We start from the raw sequence: 15095 nt of genomic DNA, 5'->3' as shown, positions 1-15095 counted from the left end.
GTTACCTGGTCCAGAAGCTGAATACCAACATGAAAGCTTCTGATGCTACTTCCTTCATTACTCTGTTTAACCAATATCCTCTCCCCCATCCCTACACATCTAAAAGTAGAATTTTAAAGAAAAGTCCTGTTTATCATGAGTGAAAGATAAATATATTTTACAGCACCAAAAGCCTCTACCAACATGAATTAAACAACCAACCAAAAAAAAAAAAAGACACACATAAAAACTCCAAAACAACAAAAACAACAAATAAACAAAACAATAAAAACACAACCAAGCTTTTTGAGGACAAGCTCAGCATAACTGATGCCAATCTTCCATTGGGATAACAACATTATGGCAATTAATCTGAAGACATGGCAAAGAGTTTCCTTTACTAGAATTCAAAGCCCAAAGTATACTAATGGTGTTTGCCTTAAGCTGCTCTACAGACTGACAATGAAGAATGTGTCCCATCCTACCCTTTCCACATCCCTCCTTTGCTCTCTCACACCAGCGTTAGTTGCCTGCTCTGACAGAAAACTATCCCTTCCTCTTGCCACCACCAGCCAAAAGGTCAATGCACAGCAGGACCACTGAAGTGCATCTCTCAACACGTGGCTGTGGATGGGAGCAGAGGGAAGGGGGCAGCAAGAAGAGACTGATGAGGGTGGGAAAGGTAGGCTGCTAGGTTGCACAGGAAAGAGAGCAGCACATTTCTGGCTGTGCAGGAAGGCACAAAAGAAATTTCAAGGACAAGGCAGACAGGGATTCCTTTAATGAGAAAAGTTTTGTGATCAAAATGTAAATCTGATTCAAAGCAGTAGGAAAGAGAACTTTAATCAAGGTAGAGTCAATAGATCAGTAGTCTGTTCCTCTTGCAAGTAATGAATGAGTGTAAAATAATTTCTGTGTCATGAAGGAAGAGATAGATATATGCCACAGAAACTCCCAACATGCATGAAAACAGAGTTTTTCCTTCAGGTGAATGGTCAAGAAATTGGAAGCAGAAAGCTACCAAGCAGCTAACTAGAAAAGCTAACTAGGAGGCATCTACTTAAATCCCATTTCAATTTCTCACACCATTTGGCATCCAGGTTTCTGTGATCTGTCCACAGTTTAGCACCTACCATTTGTTCCAGGAGTCTCTGCTTGTTCTCTGGGTGGTTCTTGGAGAGGTGAAGCCACCTCCGTCTGTTGCCGATCCAGCTCCTGAGGTGCTGCAACAGCTTCTGGCTGCAGTGCCTCCTGTGGTGCAGCATCATGCTTCAAATCATCTTCATTAATATCAGGTACTGGTAAACTTGCATCTAAAACCTTCATGGTCAAGCGTTGGAAGATAGGGAAGGGAAACAAAAACAAAACACCACACAAAACCATAAGTACTAGGCCACTCCAGGATAACATGAAAATAGTTGATTAAAAGATATTATTCATTCTTTTAAATGTCTGGCACAATTGCTCTGATATATGCATGAATCCTGTATTCATTATTCATAGAATCATGGAATCAACCAGGTTGGAAGAGACTTCCAAGCTCATTCAGTCCAACCTAGCACCCAGCCCTATCCAGTCTACTAGACCATGGCACTAAGTGCCTCATCCAGTCTGCTCTTGAACACCTCCAGGGATGGTGACTCCACCCTGCAGAGGGACCTGGCCAGGCTGGATGGGTGGGCAGAAGCCAATGGGATGAGATTTAACAAGGCCAAGTGCAAGGTTCTGCACTTTGGCCACAACAACCCCAAGCAACGCTACAGGCTGGGGACAGAGTGGCTGAGAGCAGCCAGGAGGAAAGGGACCTGGGGGTATTGGTGGATAGTAGCTGAAGATGAGCCAGCAGTGTGCCCAGGTGGCCAAGAGAGCCAATGGCATCCTGGCCTGCATCAGGAACAGTGTGGCCAGTAGGACAAGGGAGGTTATTCTGCCCCTGTACTCAGCACTGGTCAGGCCACACCTTGAGTACTGTGTCCAGTTCTGGGCTCCTCAATTCAAGAGAGATGTTGAGGTGCTGGAAGGTGTCCAGAGAAGGGCAAAAAAGCTGGTGAGGGGCCTGGAGCACAAATCCTATGAGGAGAGGCTGAGGGAGCTGGGGCTGTTTAGCCTGGAGAAGAGGAGGCTCAGGGGTGACCTCATTGCTGTCTACAACTACCTGAAGGGAGGCTGTAGCCAGGTGGAGGTTGGCCTCTTCTCCCAGGCAACCAGCAACAGAACAAGGGGACACAGTCTCAAGTTGTGCTGGGGGAAGTCTAGGCTGGATGTTAGGAGGAAGTTCTTCACAGAGAGAGTGATTGGCATTGGAATGGGCTGCCCAGGGAGGTATCACTCCTCTGCTGATGTGCTTACCCTATTATCATAAATATATATAACTAAAAGAAACAAAATTATTCAGGGTGAAAAGTAGAATAAATACATGTATTTTATAAAGAAGTCCATGAGGAAATTCCATTAATCGGGGATTAAAACTAGAATTTTGGGGTATCAGGCAGAGATTATTCGTACAGGGTGAGGAAAAAGCTTTGCAATTCTTTGGGAAATATTTTCTCTAGTTTTTCTAATTTAAAAAAAAAAAAAAAAAGTAGTGCCAAAGGAGCCATATTGTTAAGCAGAAGAACCACAGATAACCTCCCATCTTTCAGTGCAGTGTGACAGCCAAAAGCTTCAAGCACCAAAGTGGTCTCAGAAAGATGCCACATTACTGAGTGTTCTCTTCCAAAATCCACTAAAATAGAAGTCTGAATGGGGAGATACATTTTTATTTTTACCAACAATTAGCCCACTGCAACAGAATTTCAACTCAACACACCAATTGCAGGACAAAGAGCTTTGCTCTTACCACTAAACCCCCTTCTCACAGAGCAGGCAGGATCCAAGAGAAGCACCATGATCCCACTTCTGCCGGCACAAAGTGTGCCTTTGGGTTCCTGGTTTCTCAGTTCAGAAGCCATCAATTGAGCCAAATTGTTTCTACCTGGCATTGCTGCGCTCCTCAAAGCTGCCTTTCACAGCCACATAATCCACCTCACGAAAAAGAACTCTCTTCTGCTCTACTGCCCGTACCACAGATGCAATAATTTGCCTTCAGAATTTTCACATGCTGAGACCAGATATTAAATAGAAGAAATATGGAATGGCTCAACATTTAGGTTACATTCCCACTTCTCACATCATCCTTCTCATAAATCTAAAAGCACAGGAACTCAGGAGGAGTACCAATGCCATGCCAAACAAAAGCATGTCAACTCTGGGAAGCTCTTCTTGAAGTTACATACAACATCAAATGCATGGTAGTAACCGGTTAAAGAGCAGCAACAGAGAGAGAAAATAGTAACTTAATTCTTAAGGGGCTTTGAGGTTCTTCAATATTATTTGTTAAAGGACAATTAATATTTTTGTAACAATCAATGTTACTCATTCATCCTTGGAAGACAACTGCTAATCCTGCATGCAGAACAACCACCTTAACTTCACTGGCTCTAGGGGCGTTTGGCTATCTGAAGATAAATCCATGGATGCATATTTCACGATGACACACTCAGAACCAGCACTAACTCTTAGCACTCCTCACTTTATTCAAAGATCTCCTGCCTTTTGTTTCCAAATTTCTCTCAGCCAGCAAACTGTTTTAGAACTAGAGCTGTATGTATACCCACAGACAAGAAGCCTACCATGTGCTCAAGTGTCCAGTACAGACCTGTAGACTATGCAAAGAACAAGGGTGCAAAGCAACTGGGTACCTTGATGTAGTATAACTTCTCTCCTTTTTAAATTGAGACCCCAGTTATAACAAAATATTAACCATGGTAACACTCAATATTCCCCCAGTTCTGAATGTATTCTACAGTCATGATGCATTCAATAAAACAGTGACTATATGCCAGCCCAAAGACTTGTAATCAAAATTCTCAAGTCACTGAATCTGGCAGGTAACCCTCTGGATCTCTGGAATGTTGATACCTCCAGTATGAAGAGCAAAATTCAATGTGAAAATGTTACTAACTGTAAGACTACAAGCAGTTTTACTACTAGACAGTATAATTATCAGCTTTTCACACTATGTATATAAATTCGGTTCTGAAAGCAGAACATCACAACTGAGTAAAGATGTAGATATGTAAAAAACCTCTGTATTTTCAAATCTGACCAGACCTGCAGTATAACCCTGCCCTGCCAGAGAAGAGGGACCTTTTTTTACCCCAGCCTCTTGGGACAGTTTGATGTGATTCTTGGCCACAGAAAGGTAGAACAGTTTTTTTTCCCAAATCAAGTGTTCTTCTTTGAATAATTGAATAACCAAACCTAATTCAACAACAGTTTGTGTTGGTTTTGTTTTTTTCCAAATTAAAATGTGTGCAAAGGAGGAGGGAATGCGGGGGCTCTAATGTGAAGAAAGACACAAGAGTGTCATTTCTGTTCAGCTGAGGGGTTAGGTTTTTTTTTTTAAGTTTTCTGTTCTGAGAAAAGTTGCTTAGCTCCTTACTAGGATCAGTGCAGTCTGTCCCACCACATTAGCCCTCAAAAGAAACTGATTTCAAATTTCACTCACATCAACGGCTTCATTGCTCTGAAAGGATCTAAACTGTAGTTTAGCCCAATTAGATCTAATTTAGTAAGCTGTATTCTTATTTCCATTGAGGATAACTGCAAAGCTTGGACATATATAAAGTTTAGAGAGATGGGTGAAAAGCCTTAAGACAAAATTAATGGTATAAGAGATCTTGTTCAGCTCGGTGTGTTTTATTTGCAGGCAATGAGACATTGCTGTTGGCTGGTTTATTTGGTTTCTGCAAACCACATTCATTGCTCTCCTTTGTTTATTAATTAATTTATGAATGGGTGGTCTCATAAATGCAGGAGAAACCAAACAGAACTGGTTATCCAGTTCACTGATCCTTCAGCTTCTTCATTCCCAGAACAAAGGGCCATCAATGAAGCAATGCTACAGTTTATTGGGTCACTACTATATACACTGTGCACATTTCAAAAAATCCCTCAAATTTACCACAAAGGTGGAAGCTAAAAGCAGACAAACAGCTAAAGAACTAAATAAGGCTTATTGCCCATATCACTAACCAACAGCAGCAGCTTCTCCATTTTGCACACAGTGTTAAGTCCGACTGTTGGAGCTCATTAATTGCACACACAGTTTAAAGAGAGTAAAGAAAGCCAACACAAAGAATTACATGAGATATGGATGAACAGCAGGTCTGTGATCTCTCACTGTACATTAGTACATGCTTCAGCAGGTCTGTGATCTCTCACTGTACATTAGCACATGCTTCATCCATGCACTATTCTAGAGGGGGTCTTGCAGCTCCCAGCTTCTCCCCCCACCAGCAATCACCACCATTCCCAACATTCCTTGTACCAGACTCAAATCATTCCAGGGATTCCTCACACCAGGCCCAAATGCACCAGAGTTAATTTTGCCTCATTCTGTTAATCCTGCTACACTGATTCTACATTGGATTACTAAAATAGCCAGATCCAGCTGTCTGAGCAACTGAGCAAACTAACATAATGGTCTCTAATATTTTTCCTGGTTTGATTTTGAAACTCACAGCAGTCTGAAGGACTGCTGATCTGCTCATGGCATCCACTGTTAACACACTGCTTGATTAAAAATATCTTCAAACATCAACATTTAGGAAAAAAAGTCTGAATTGAGGTCATTCCAGCTCTTTGTTCACAGCAGTTTGACTTTCATTTGCTAAGGCATTAGAGATTTGTAGGACACTGCAAATTCCAGGTGGAGAACATGTAAGAGACATAATAGCATACTTTATTTCAATATTTTATTTCTTAGTACCATCTGCAAACGATGCCAAAAGCCTGCTCCTTGCCTTTTGTTCCCTCTTCTGGCCAACTCACTTCCCAGTGACACCTCTTTACAGATGACAACTTAAAATCTATGTGGCTAAACCAAAATTGACCAAATAATCTCTGTGATCTCTGCAAACTGTGAAAGATGCATTACTCCTTATCTGTCACCCTGGTCCACACCTTAACCTTGATCCAACGTGAGCTGCTTCCCAGGTTTCAAATCTTTCATCTCTTTCTGTGCAGCAGTCCTCAGACACCACTCTACCTCAACATTCACACATAGGTACAACTCATCCAGATGTGAAGGATCAGTTAGAACAAGGACTGAGCACAAAATAAGTTTCTCTCCTTTCAGGAACAACCACCACAGGTTGCATTTCCAACCGGGGCTTTCAGAGACTCAACACTTTTCATCTCTTCAGCCTCTATCACACCAAACACAACCTAATTGCCTTGGCTTTCAAAGCGCCGTGACACTCCCTGCAGCACCTCCCCCCTATCTCCTATAGGATCCACTTTTGGTGGATCCATGACAACAATTCCCACTGTGCATTTTTTTCAATTAAACATTTTTTATGCTTTCTTCCCAGCCACCCTACAAGTGTGAGTGGTCTTCCAAACCTTACCCACAAGCTACATCCCACTTGGAAGAGAAGTACTTAAAGGGAATCAGACCCCACTGAACCAAAGGAACCTTGCAGCCTTCTCATTCATCTCGAGTGCCTCAAACTGAAGCTCTTAGAGACACTGTTTCCTGTGGTACTTGATTAAGCTCAGTTTTACCATTGCTAATGTAATATTTTCAGGCTGACTCAGCTCCCTCACCAGAACACAGTTGTTTAAACAGCAGATACAAGTCTGTCCCAGCTGTTATTTGTCAGACACTCAGACAATAAGACAGTTTGACATCTCGGCTGGTAACATCTTTAGAAGAGACAGTTCCAAATATTTACTGTCTAGCACATGCTTGCTCTCATTACAAGGCAGGTAGCATAATCTAGTTACTACTTAGAAATGGAGAAATAGGAACCACCTTAAGAACAGTTTGAACAACTCACTGCTCTAGAGCAAGGGACCTTAGATCTACGTAAGCCAGGAACTCAGCACGTGACATTTTAGAGCCATCAATTCCCATAAAACATTATTTCTGCCAAATCTGAGTTTTGCTGCAATGATAGCTTATTAGCATGCTAGTACTTTTCCAGATTCTCTCTTCAAATTTCCCTATGCTGTTTCAGGTAGCTGCCCCAATGCAGCTCTGCTTTCTCATCAGGGCTGCAAAAAGACATTCGTATTAGAGCTGCTACGTTGACCTTGTAAATAGCATAAAAGAGGGGTATGGAGATGGAGCGATTGCAGTTGCTTTAGCTGAGATGTTGGTAGGATGACACAGCTCTCCTTGCATCACCCACATGGCTCATAGCTGCCTTCTGCCCTCACCGGTACCTCACTGGAGGGCACTGCTGCAGAGGGCAGCACCCTGGAATCTTTTTCCAGCTCCCGTTGATGCTCAGCATGCAAATAGGAAGTCCAGGGAGAGGTGTGTCACTGCTGTGAACAGAGAGGGAGCTCACAAGATAGCGTCACTCAGCTCCCTGCCCAATCCTGGTCACAAGGGTCCTGCCTGCTCCCCTGCACCTGCTGCTTCTGCTGTTCCAGTCCCAGAAGTAAACACATCTTGCTAAATCAGCAGAGAATGACATTGCCAAAGAAGCTGAACAGCTTTCCAGAGCATTTATTTACTCCTTCAACAAACTTGCCCAGTGCCAGAAGCAGCAAATGGCAAACTGCAGGTGTCCCAGGGAGGAGGCAGGAGCACAAGACCCATCCCATCAGACAGCTCAAAGCTTTTATCAGTTCAGGACACCAAAGGTTTGTCTGCAGTGCTTGCAAGCCAACACCTAAGGCTCTTAAATATCTCACCCACTGTAGACAAGTGCTTTACAGGGTCTTTCACATCTTCCAAGCTGTAAAACTGAGAAACACTAAAACATACATTATTTTCTCTTCCAGTAACTAGAACACCTCAAAAGTTGGTATCAGGCTAAAGAGTCACATGTGAATAACAAAATAGCTAAAGGACTGTAAATCTGGCCCTTTCTAGAAGGCAAAGAGATTTTCATCTTCTACAAGATAAAACTATGTAATGAAAAAAACCCAAAATATTTCAAGGAACTTCAAGTGACAAAAAAGCAAAACTGTTACGAGATTTGATAATGTATATTGGACAAGATGCTTAAACAATTTCTATGTGATTGACTTGCCAAAGCTCACTCAAGCTAGATTCTATTAAATTTTTTAAGTCTTTCTTCTACAAGAAGGGATTGTGCTAAATGTTTTAATTCTGAAAGCACAAAGGGGAAGCCCATCCTTCAAAACGCTCCCAGTTTAGTTTCTACAAACTAATTAGTTCTTTGACAGATTTCTCCAGGGGCATTGCTGTATCTGGTGATTGTCAAATTCAAGGAGCTGAAAGGAGTAATAGCAAAAAATGTGTGTAAGAAATGCGCATGAAATTGCTGCACTGTAATAAGAACAGACTACATGAGATTAAAAAAAGTATTGCTAAAGTTCATTAAAACTTATTTTTCTTTTGTAACAGAAGGCAAAAACAGCAGTTTCAGGAAAATGGTAGTAACACAACTTCTTACAGCAATGAAATGATAAAAGAACAAATCAGAACAGTTCTACTAAAACAGCAAGGTCAAATTCTATTAGAAAACATTTTCCTGAAAGCGTAGCAGACTTAAAGCACAGAATTAATCACAATCTGTATTTAAGAACAGCATTAAAGGTGTTTTCTTTTTCTCAGGTCTTGGTTCCCATAACTGAGTAAAGATGGCTTCCCCAAAGTCACGTTACCTTCACTTTCATACAATCACAGTAGCTGAAAGCTTACCCACTATAAATTCACTCATGTCTAAATTTCAGCATTTTAAAACTGGCCAACATAATTGCAAACTATTTTGTTAACCAATACCAACTTCTAACACTTATTTGGTTAAAAATAAAATAAATCTCAGTTAGAGTTCACTCTCAATGTGGGTTTTGAATCTGTCAAAACACTCACAGAGAGGTCTAGTGGCTACAAGGAACTATGGGAAATTCAACTTGGAAGCTAAAATCTGAACCACAAGGTCAAAGCAACAAAGTCATAAGCAGTTCCCAAGCACTGCACACCCACGCACCAGCTACAGAAACTTCCAAGAATCCCTGCTCTGAGGACCCAAACTCCGAAGAGCCTGAAGAAGAGTATCTTGGTATATAATGCAGAATTCTTTTTCTCTCAACAAACTAATGCCAAGCAACGATATGTAAACACGTAGATGCACATAACCTCCCTTTCAGTCACAGAATCCCCCAAACGCGCCTATTCCAGAGGGATAAAATGAGTTCATTCATAATCTATTTTTAAACACCAGACATGTTCGAAAAGAATTTCTTTCAATTCTTCAACGTCTTTATTAAAAATAACACATACCTAGGTCTCCCTTACTCCCCACTGGCTGAGAGTTCGCGGGTCACTCCCCTTTCCCCACTGCGCGGTATGACACCACGGAGAAGGAAAGCCACGGCTACGGCTCACGCCGCAGCCACTGCCGGCCCCGGCCCCGCTTGCCAGCAGCGCCGGGGCTGCAGCCCAAGCGAGCCTGAGGCTGAGCGGGTACAGGACAGGGGGGGAGGGGGCACTTCGGGGCCGGCGGCCAGCTGAAGAAACAGCAAAACCGACGGGCTGGCCACGCCCCAACGCGCCTCCCACCTGCATCCTCAGAAGGGATGAGAATGGATCGATAGATGAACGGGCGGATAGATAGCCGGATTGGGGGAGTGCGGGGAGAAGGGTGCGGTGCTGCGGAGATCCCTGGGTACCGCTGCGAGCCGGCTGCAGGACCGCAGTCAGCTTTCTTGGCGCAGACCCCGCCGCGGGTGGGTGCGGCCCTGCTGCCCCCGACACGCGGCCGCACACAAAAGCGCCTCCGGCGGGAGTTTTATGACTGCGGCGCTGGCCATGGCGCAGTCCTAGCACCGCAGCGGCAGCCGCTTCGCCTCGGCTCCGCTCCTGGCCGTGGGGTGCCCGCCCGCGGCGGCAGGTGCCTACTGCCGCGGCGGGAAAGTTTACCCTGGCTGGAGTGCGGCGGGAGCCGCCGCCCAGCGTCCGTCTTGCCTCTACTAGCTCCCCGCCGCCCCTGCCTTACCTTGGCGGGCTCTGCTGGCGCCTGGGGCGCCCGTGCCGCTTCTTCTGCTTGCAGTGGCTCGGGAGGGGTGCCGGGGGGCTCGGCGGCGGTCCCAACTCCGTCCTGAGGGGCGGGCGGCTCGGCGGAGCTGCCGGCGCCCATGGCGCTGCCCCGCGGACGTGCGGAGCCGCGGGCTGGAGCTGGCGGAGGGCAGAGGAAGGAGGCAACACAGCCGGGAATGAAAGAGCCCGGTTCTCCGCAAACTCTTTTAGGGAGCGAGAGGAGAGAAGAAGAAGGAAGAAGAGGGGGGGGGAATGAAAGAGCGAGAGCCAGCGAGGAAAATCACCTCCTCCCCTGGTCCCCCCGCCCGCCTCTTGCTCCATCACATGAGCAGAGCCCCGGACACGCCTTGCAGCATCAAATCGGGCTGATAAGGAGCGGCCAAGGAGGGCAGCGCCCTGCCCGCCGCCGGCCGGGAGCCGCTCCCCTCCCTTCCCGGGCACCGCTGGGGTGGGAGCGCGGCCCCGTCCCTGGCTCAGCGGCACCGCGGCGCTGACTCAGCATTTCAGACCCTTCCCCGCCTTCGTCGGGACGAGCCGCTGTCCATAAGCACACTCGGGGGCTCCGGTCCCCGCCAGCCGCGCTGCCCTCCGCTGAGGCTTCTGCCGGCTCCTGAGCCAAGGGTTCGGTCCCTCAGGTTTTCAGCGCCCTGCGCTTGCAGATCTCAGCCATGCTGGGCCTGTCAGCAGCAAGAACGTCCAGGTTTCAGCTGATGCAGAAAAGTAGGGTTCTACATCTCAGACAACTTTGGAGGAAAAAAAAACAAAACCAAACCCCTCTGCCTTACACACACACACACACACACACCAGGCACACAAGACAGGTTCCTTTCCATTCGCGCCTTTTACGCGGCATAAGTAAGCAAAGCGAAGAACGCGGTGGTTTGTGTCCCAGCACAGAGCACGCAGTGTTTCCTTTCCCATGCCACAAAGGCGGGACAAACGTACACACAGGCATGCACACAGCCACTATTTTCCAAAAGTATCATCAAGGATACACGCACGAAACTTAACCAGCCACTATGTGTCAAATGGATAGCAAACTGATCGGTTCACTGTTCCTCACTGCAAATATTATTCTTCCCCCTAAGCCTGTAAATCTATCCATCCCCAGTGGGGTTCATGGCTAAATCGAGTATTATCTGAAGAGTTCGTAGTGCACAGTATAGAAGCGTGTAAAATTTCCTTTAGGATGTTTAAACCAGTCCTCACCCACCAGAACAACGGTTCATTCTCTAACGGCATTAAAAATCCACTCTACAAATTGCCTTATCTCCACCCGCTGGTGATTTTTTGCCCTGAACCAAAACACAACGAAAAAAGATCTATTGACTCAACGACTGAAAAATCCCACACAGCAGCTCCCCTTAACTAATACAAGAACCTACCAGAGTTGTCCTTCCCCAGAACAAAACTGCTGTTGTAGATCACACAGATGGAATCAACATTTTACCCTTTCTACTTAGTCGTGCTCATTTTTAGGTCAGCTTTTTGTCCTATGTGTGTGTGTGTGTCAGAGCAGGAGCACGTTGTCCTAAAGCCACTTATCTGCCCAACAGTTTTCTTAATACTTCATTATTTCTTCCTCATCTCCAGAAGCTAGCGTTGAGCCATTTGTTTTACGGGATAGCTGCAAAAGTAAGAGAGGAGTGTGTGGCCGCCTGGTTCAAGAAGGTGGAAATTAAATCCACCACAAGCAGTTGTTAACCCTAGGCTTTGCCAGGCTGGAGCAGCACACCAAAAGGCAGAGTACTCGGGTCTTCAGTGCAAGACCAGTATCTAGTCGGCACTGGCCTGCAGACAGTCTTTGTGGCCAGAGACAGAGCACTTGAGGAGCCTCACAGCTCCTGGGAGAAGAATTTTCAGGTCTGAGCTTCCAGCACTGTCCAAGCAAGTCTCTGTAGAGGAACTTCCCCATGGCTACCTAATGCTCCTGAATCACCTATCAGCCAGCACCCCCAGCAGAGGCGTGTGGAGCCCTTTCCCAGCCTTTTCTGGCTGTCGTCCTCTGATGCCAATGTGTTTGATGGCAGAAGCACCAGCACCACTTCCATTCCCCCATTCCATTGAATCTGCCTTGCTCTGTGCTTTCAGCAGCTCCATTCCAGCAACTGCTGGCTGCTGCAGGGCCATCTTGGATTGCCCTTTAGCCATGGACCCTGGGTGCAGACATAGAGCTCTGCTGGGTTTTGGTCAGGGGAAGGCCAGCCATGGGCCTCAATAGCACATGAAGCAGCCAGGAATGGCACAAGAGGAGATCAGAGCTTTGCCAGAGAGTTTCTCAAGAAAGGAAATGTAACATAATTCAAGGTCTGTGATGTCATTTCTCTTTTCACTCCTTATTGACCACAAAATGCTTTCTTTGCAAGCAGCTAGAACACAGCCTTCCTCCCCCCCATCTAAATTTGCTCTTTAGTCCTTTAGCTCACTCCTGGAACCACCTGTCTTGTGCCTGGCGGTCTCAGAGCACAGCAGGACACACTGCAGCTGAGCGAGTGAAACTCTCTCAACTTCCATCCACTGGTCATTTTCTGAATGCAGATTTATTTCTTTCTGATGGAACTCTTTGGCTACATCTATATAGTGAAATAAAATGTCTGGGGTCTGTTTTCTGGTTTTAAGGCTGAGCAGCACTGCATGGCTTGCGTGCCTGCACCAAACTTCTCCCTGCTCCAAACCATCATGTCTCTGCAAACTTGGCTGTTGATCATCTTTCATTTTGTATTTATTTATTTATTTGTGTTTACTTTCCTGGAGTAAATAGAGTATAAGGACTTTAAGAGAGATATCCAATATCTGCTCTTGCCTAGAGGCTGGTGGGTTCACTTTTAGCCTTTCACAATGCTCTGCACTCCACGATGAATGGCATGTCTGCCTCTGGCATGTGCCAGCCTCTGTGTTAGAGTGGTTATTGTCCAGACCTGAAAACTGCAACTGTCTCTTCAGTTGCTATATCAAAGTGTTTTTCAGACACAAAGTCTGTTTCTCTTGACAGCTTCTCCAGTGAGGTGGAGTCACATATGCTTCAGATGATCCTTTTCCTATCTTACCAAGTGTTGGCATTGAGGCAAGAGCATTCAAGCTATTGACATCATCATGAATGCATGCTTTCTAGGGTTAAACCAAGAAAGCCAAAAAGATAGTAATTAAAACTGTTGGCATGTTAGCTAGACCTATTTCCACCCAAACTCCTGCTAAGATATCCAAGCACAAACCTTCTGAATAGCAGGACAATCTTAGAATCATAGAATCAAGCAGGTTGGAAGAGACCTCCAGGATCATCCAGTCCAACCTAGCACCCAGCCCTAGCCAGTCAACCAGACCATGGCACTGAGTGCCCCAGCCAGGCTTTGCTTGAACACCTCCAGGGATGGTGACTCCACCACCTCCCTGGGCAGCCCATTCCAATGCCAATCACTCTCTCTGCCAACAACTTCCTCCTCACACCCAGCCTAGACTTTCCCCAGCACAACTTGAGACTGTGTCCCCTTCTTCTATTGCTGGTTGCCTGGGAGAAGAGACCAACCCCCACCTGGCTACAGCCTCCCTTCAGGTAGTTGTAGACAGCAATGAGTCCCCCCTGAGCCTCCTCTTCTCTAGGCTAAACAACCCCAGCTCCCTCAGCCTCTCCTCATAGGGTTTGTGTTGCAGGCCTTTCACCAGCTTGGTTGCCCTTCTCTGGACATGTTCCAGCACCTCAACAAAATCCTTTAGCTTTGCAGCTAGCATATGACTTCTTTGAAATCTGAATAAATTTCAAAATGAGATTTAAAATGCAGAGTCTGTGGACAAGACTTAATTTACTTACTTTTTAAAACTGTGGCTTTTCCAAAAGCATTTATAGTTGATGTTGCTGGTTCTGATGCATTTGTAAAGAAGAGATCAACCTCCATGTCTTGTCCTGTGCTGATGAACTTTTCCCTGTTGTTTTCTGCCCCATTCATGATATTCCCCAGAAAATGCCTATCCAATCTGATAAACGAAATAAAAACTTAAAGTGTAATATGTTCACCACACAGAGTTGATCAGAATCAGAAAAGACCTATTCATGGATAAAGAGAAATCTGTGTAATTTAAAAAGTAACATTATAGCACCAGAAATGGGCTTTCTGTCAGAAATTGTCAGAGTTGACAATTACTTCTCTAAAGGCCGTACATTTGAATAGCAAGCATGTCATCCAATGCACATTTCTGCAGGACATAGACATCACTGTTGGACATCCCAGAGACATTTCAGGAGTGGCAAGCCCAACATGTAGTATAGTTTTTCTCCTCATCAGTTTCTTGCTTAGCCATCTCTTTGCAGGGGAGATTGGACAAACATTAAGTCCTGTGGGCAGTTCTTCAGAGGGGCACAGGAACAAGGCAAGTGATGGTAAAGGTCCATGCCATTGGGAGTTAGGTTGTGGAGATGCACAGCATGGCCTGGTCACTGCCCAGTGACTGGTGTTTCCAGGAAGCAATATTTTGGTGTTCTAGATGAAAAAATACAGTGGCAGAAAATGTTTTCTTCAATAGGGAAAAAAAAAGTTAGTAGAGGAGAAAAACCAGCAATATGCTCTATGCCTTTTCTGAGAAGGAAGATACTCAAAGGACTAGGTTCTATCATTCCTCTATAATTCTGTTGTCTGCTGTTCCACTGAGGTGGGAAAAGCTACACCCAGACTGTAGTTTAGTTCCATGTTATTAGCTTGGTAGCTGTGCAGTGTAATAGGAGAATAAATAACATGGTGTGCAGGTGCAAGGACAGTAGATCATCAGTGTGAACAGTAGCTTACATGCAAGCTTGGAGATACTGGCAAAGATAGAAGAACATGACCTCTGCTGCAGTGCTTTATCTGCTGCACAGATAGATGCATATCATCCTAAAAGGCTTTCAGGCACTGCTCTAAGGAAATTCCTCCTCAAGGAAGGAATGCCCAAAAGAGAGATAAAAAGACACAGGGGGGCCTTATAGTGCCATTAGCTCATTGTCCCAGTAGTAGGTGAGTTAGGCTCTTTTGTCTTCAGGAAGAAATCCCTTCAGATTGGGACTGAGAAGACTTTCTTTGGAGAA

At 45.3% G+C, this 15095-nt stretch overlaps 1 protein-coding gene across 2 annotated transcripts in view; it reads right to left on the bottom strand.

Moving 5' to 3' along the window:
* AKAP12 (A-kinase anchoring protein 12) overlaps positions 1-10339 on the bottom strand; it is a 31843-nt gene extending 21504 nt beyond the window's left edge. The window contains exons 1-2 of one of the 2 annotated variants that reach the window (XM_064169508.1): positions 10002-10339; positions 1113-1299 (exon numbers count right to left, since the gene is read on the bottom strand). In XM_064169508.1, the coding sequence (XP_064025578.1) occupies positions 1113-1299; positions 10002-10142 (328 nt within the window). In that variant the 5' untranslated portion in view covers positions 10143-10339. The remainder of the gene's footprint in view (positions 1-1112; positions 1300-10001) is intronic. The other variant, XM_064169510.1, reaches the window with a different exon arrangement.
* Between the last annotated feature and the right edge of the window lie 4756 nt (positions 10340-15095).

This window comes from Pogoniulus pusillus, chromosome 31, assembly GCF_015220805.1.
Source record: "Pogoniulus pusillus isolate bPogPus1 chromosome 31, bPogPus1.pri, whole genome shotgun sequence".
NCBI classification, from domain to species: Eukaryota; Metazoa; Chordata; class Aves; order Piciformes; family Lybiidae; genus Pogoniulus; species Pogoniulus pusillus.
This window is presented reverse-complemented; position numbering and strand designations above follow the sequence as displayed.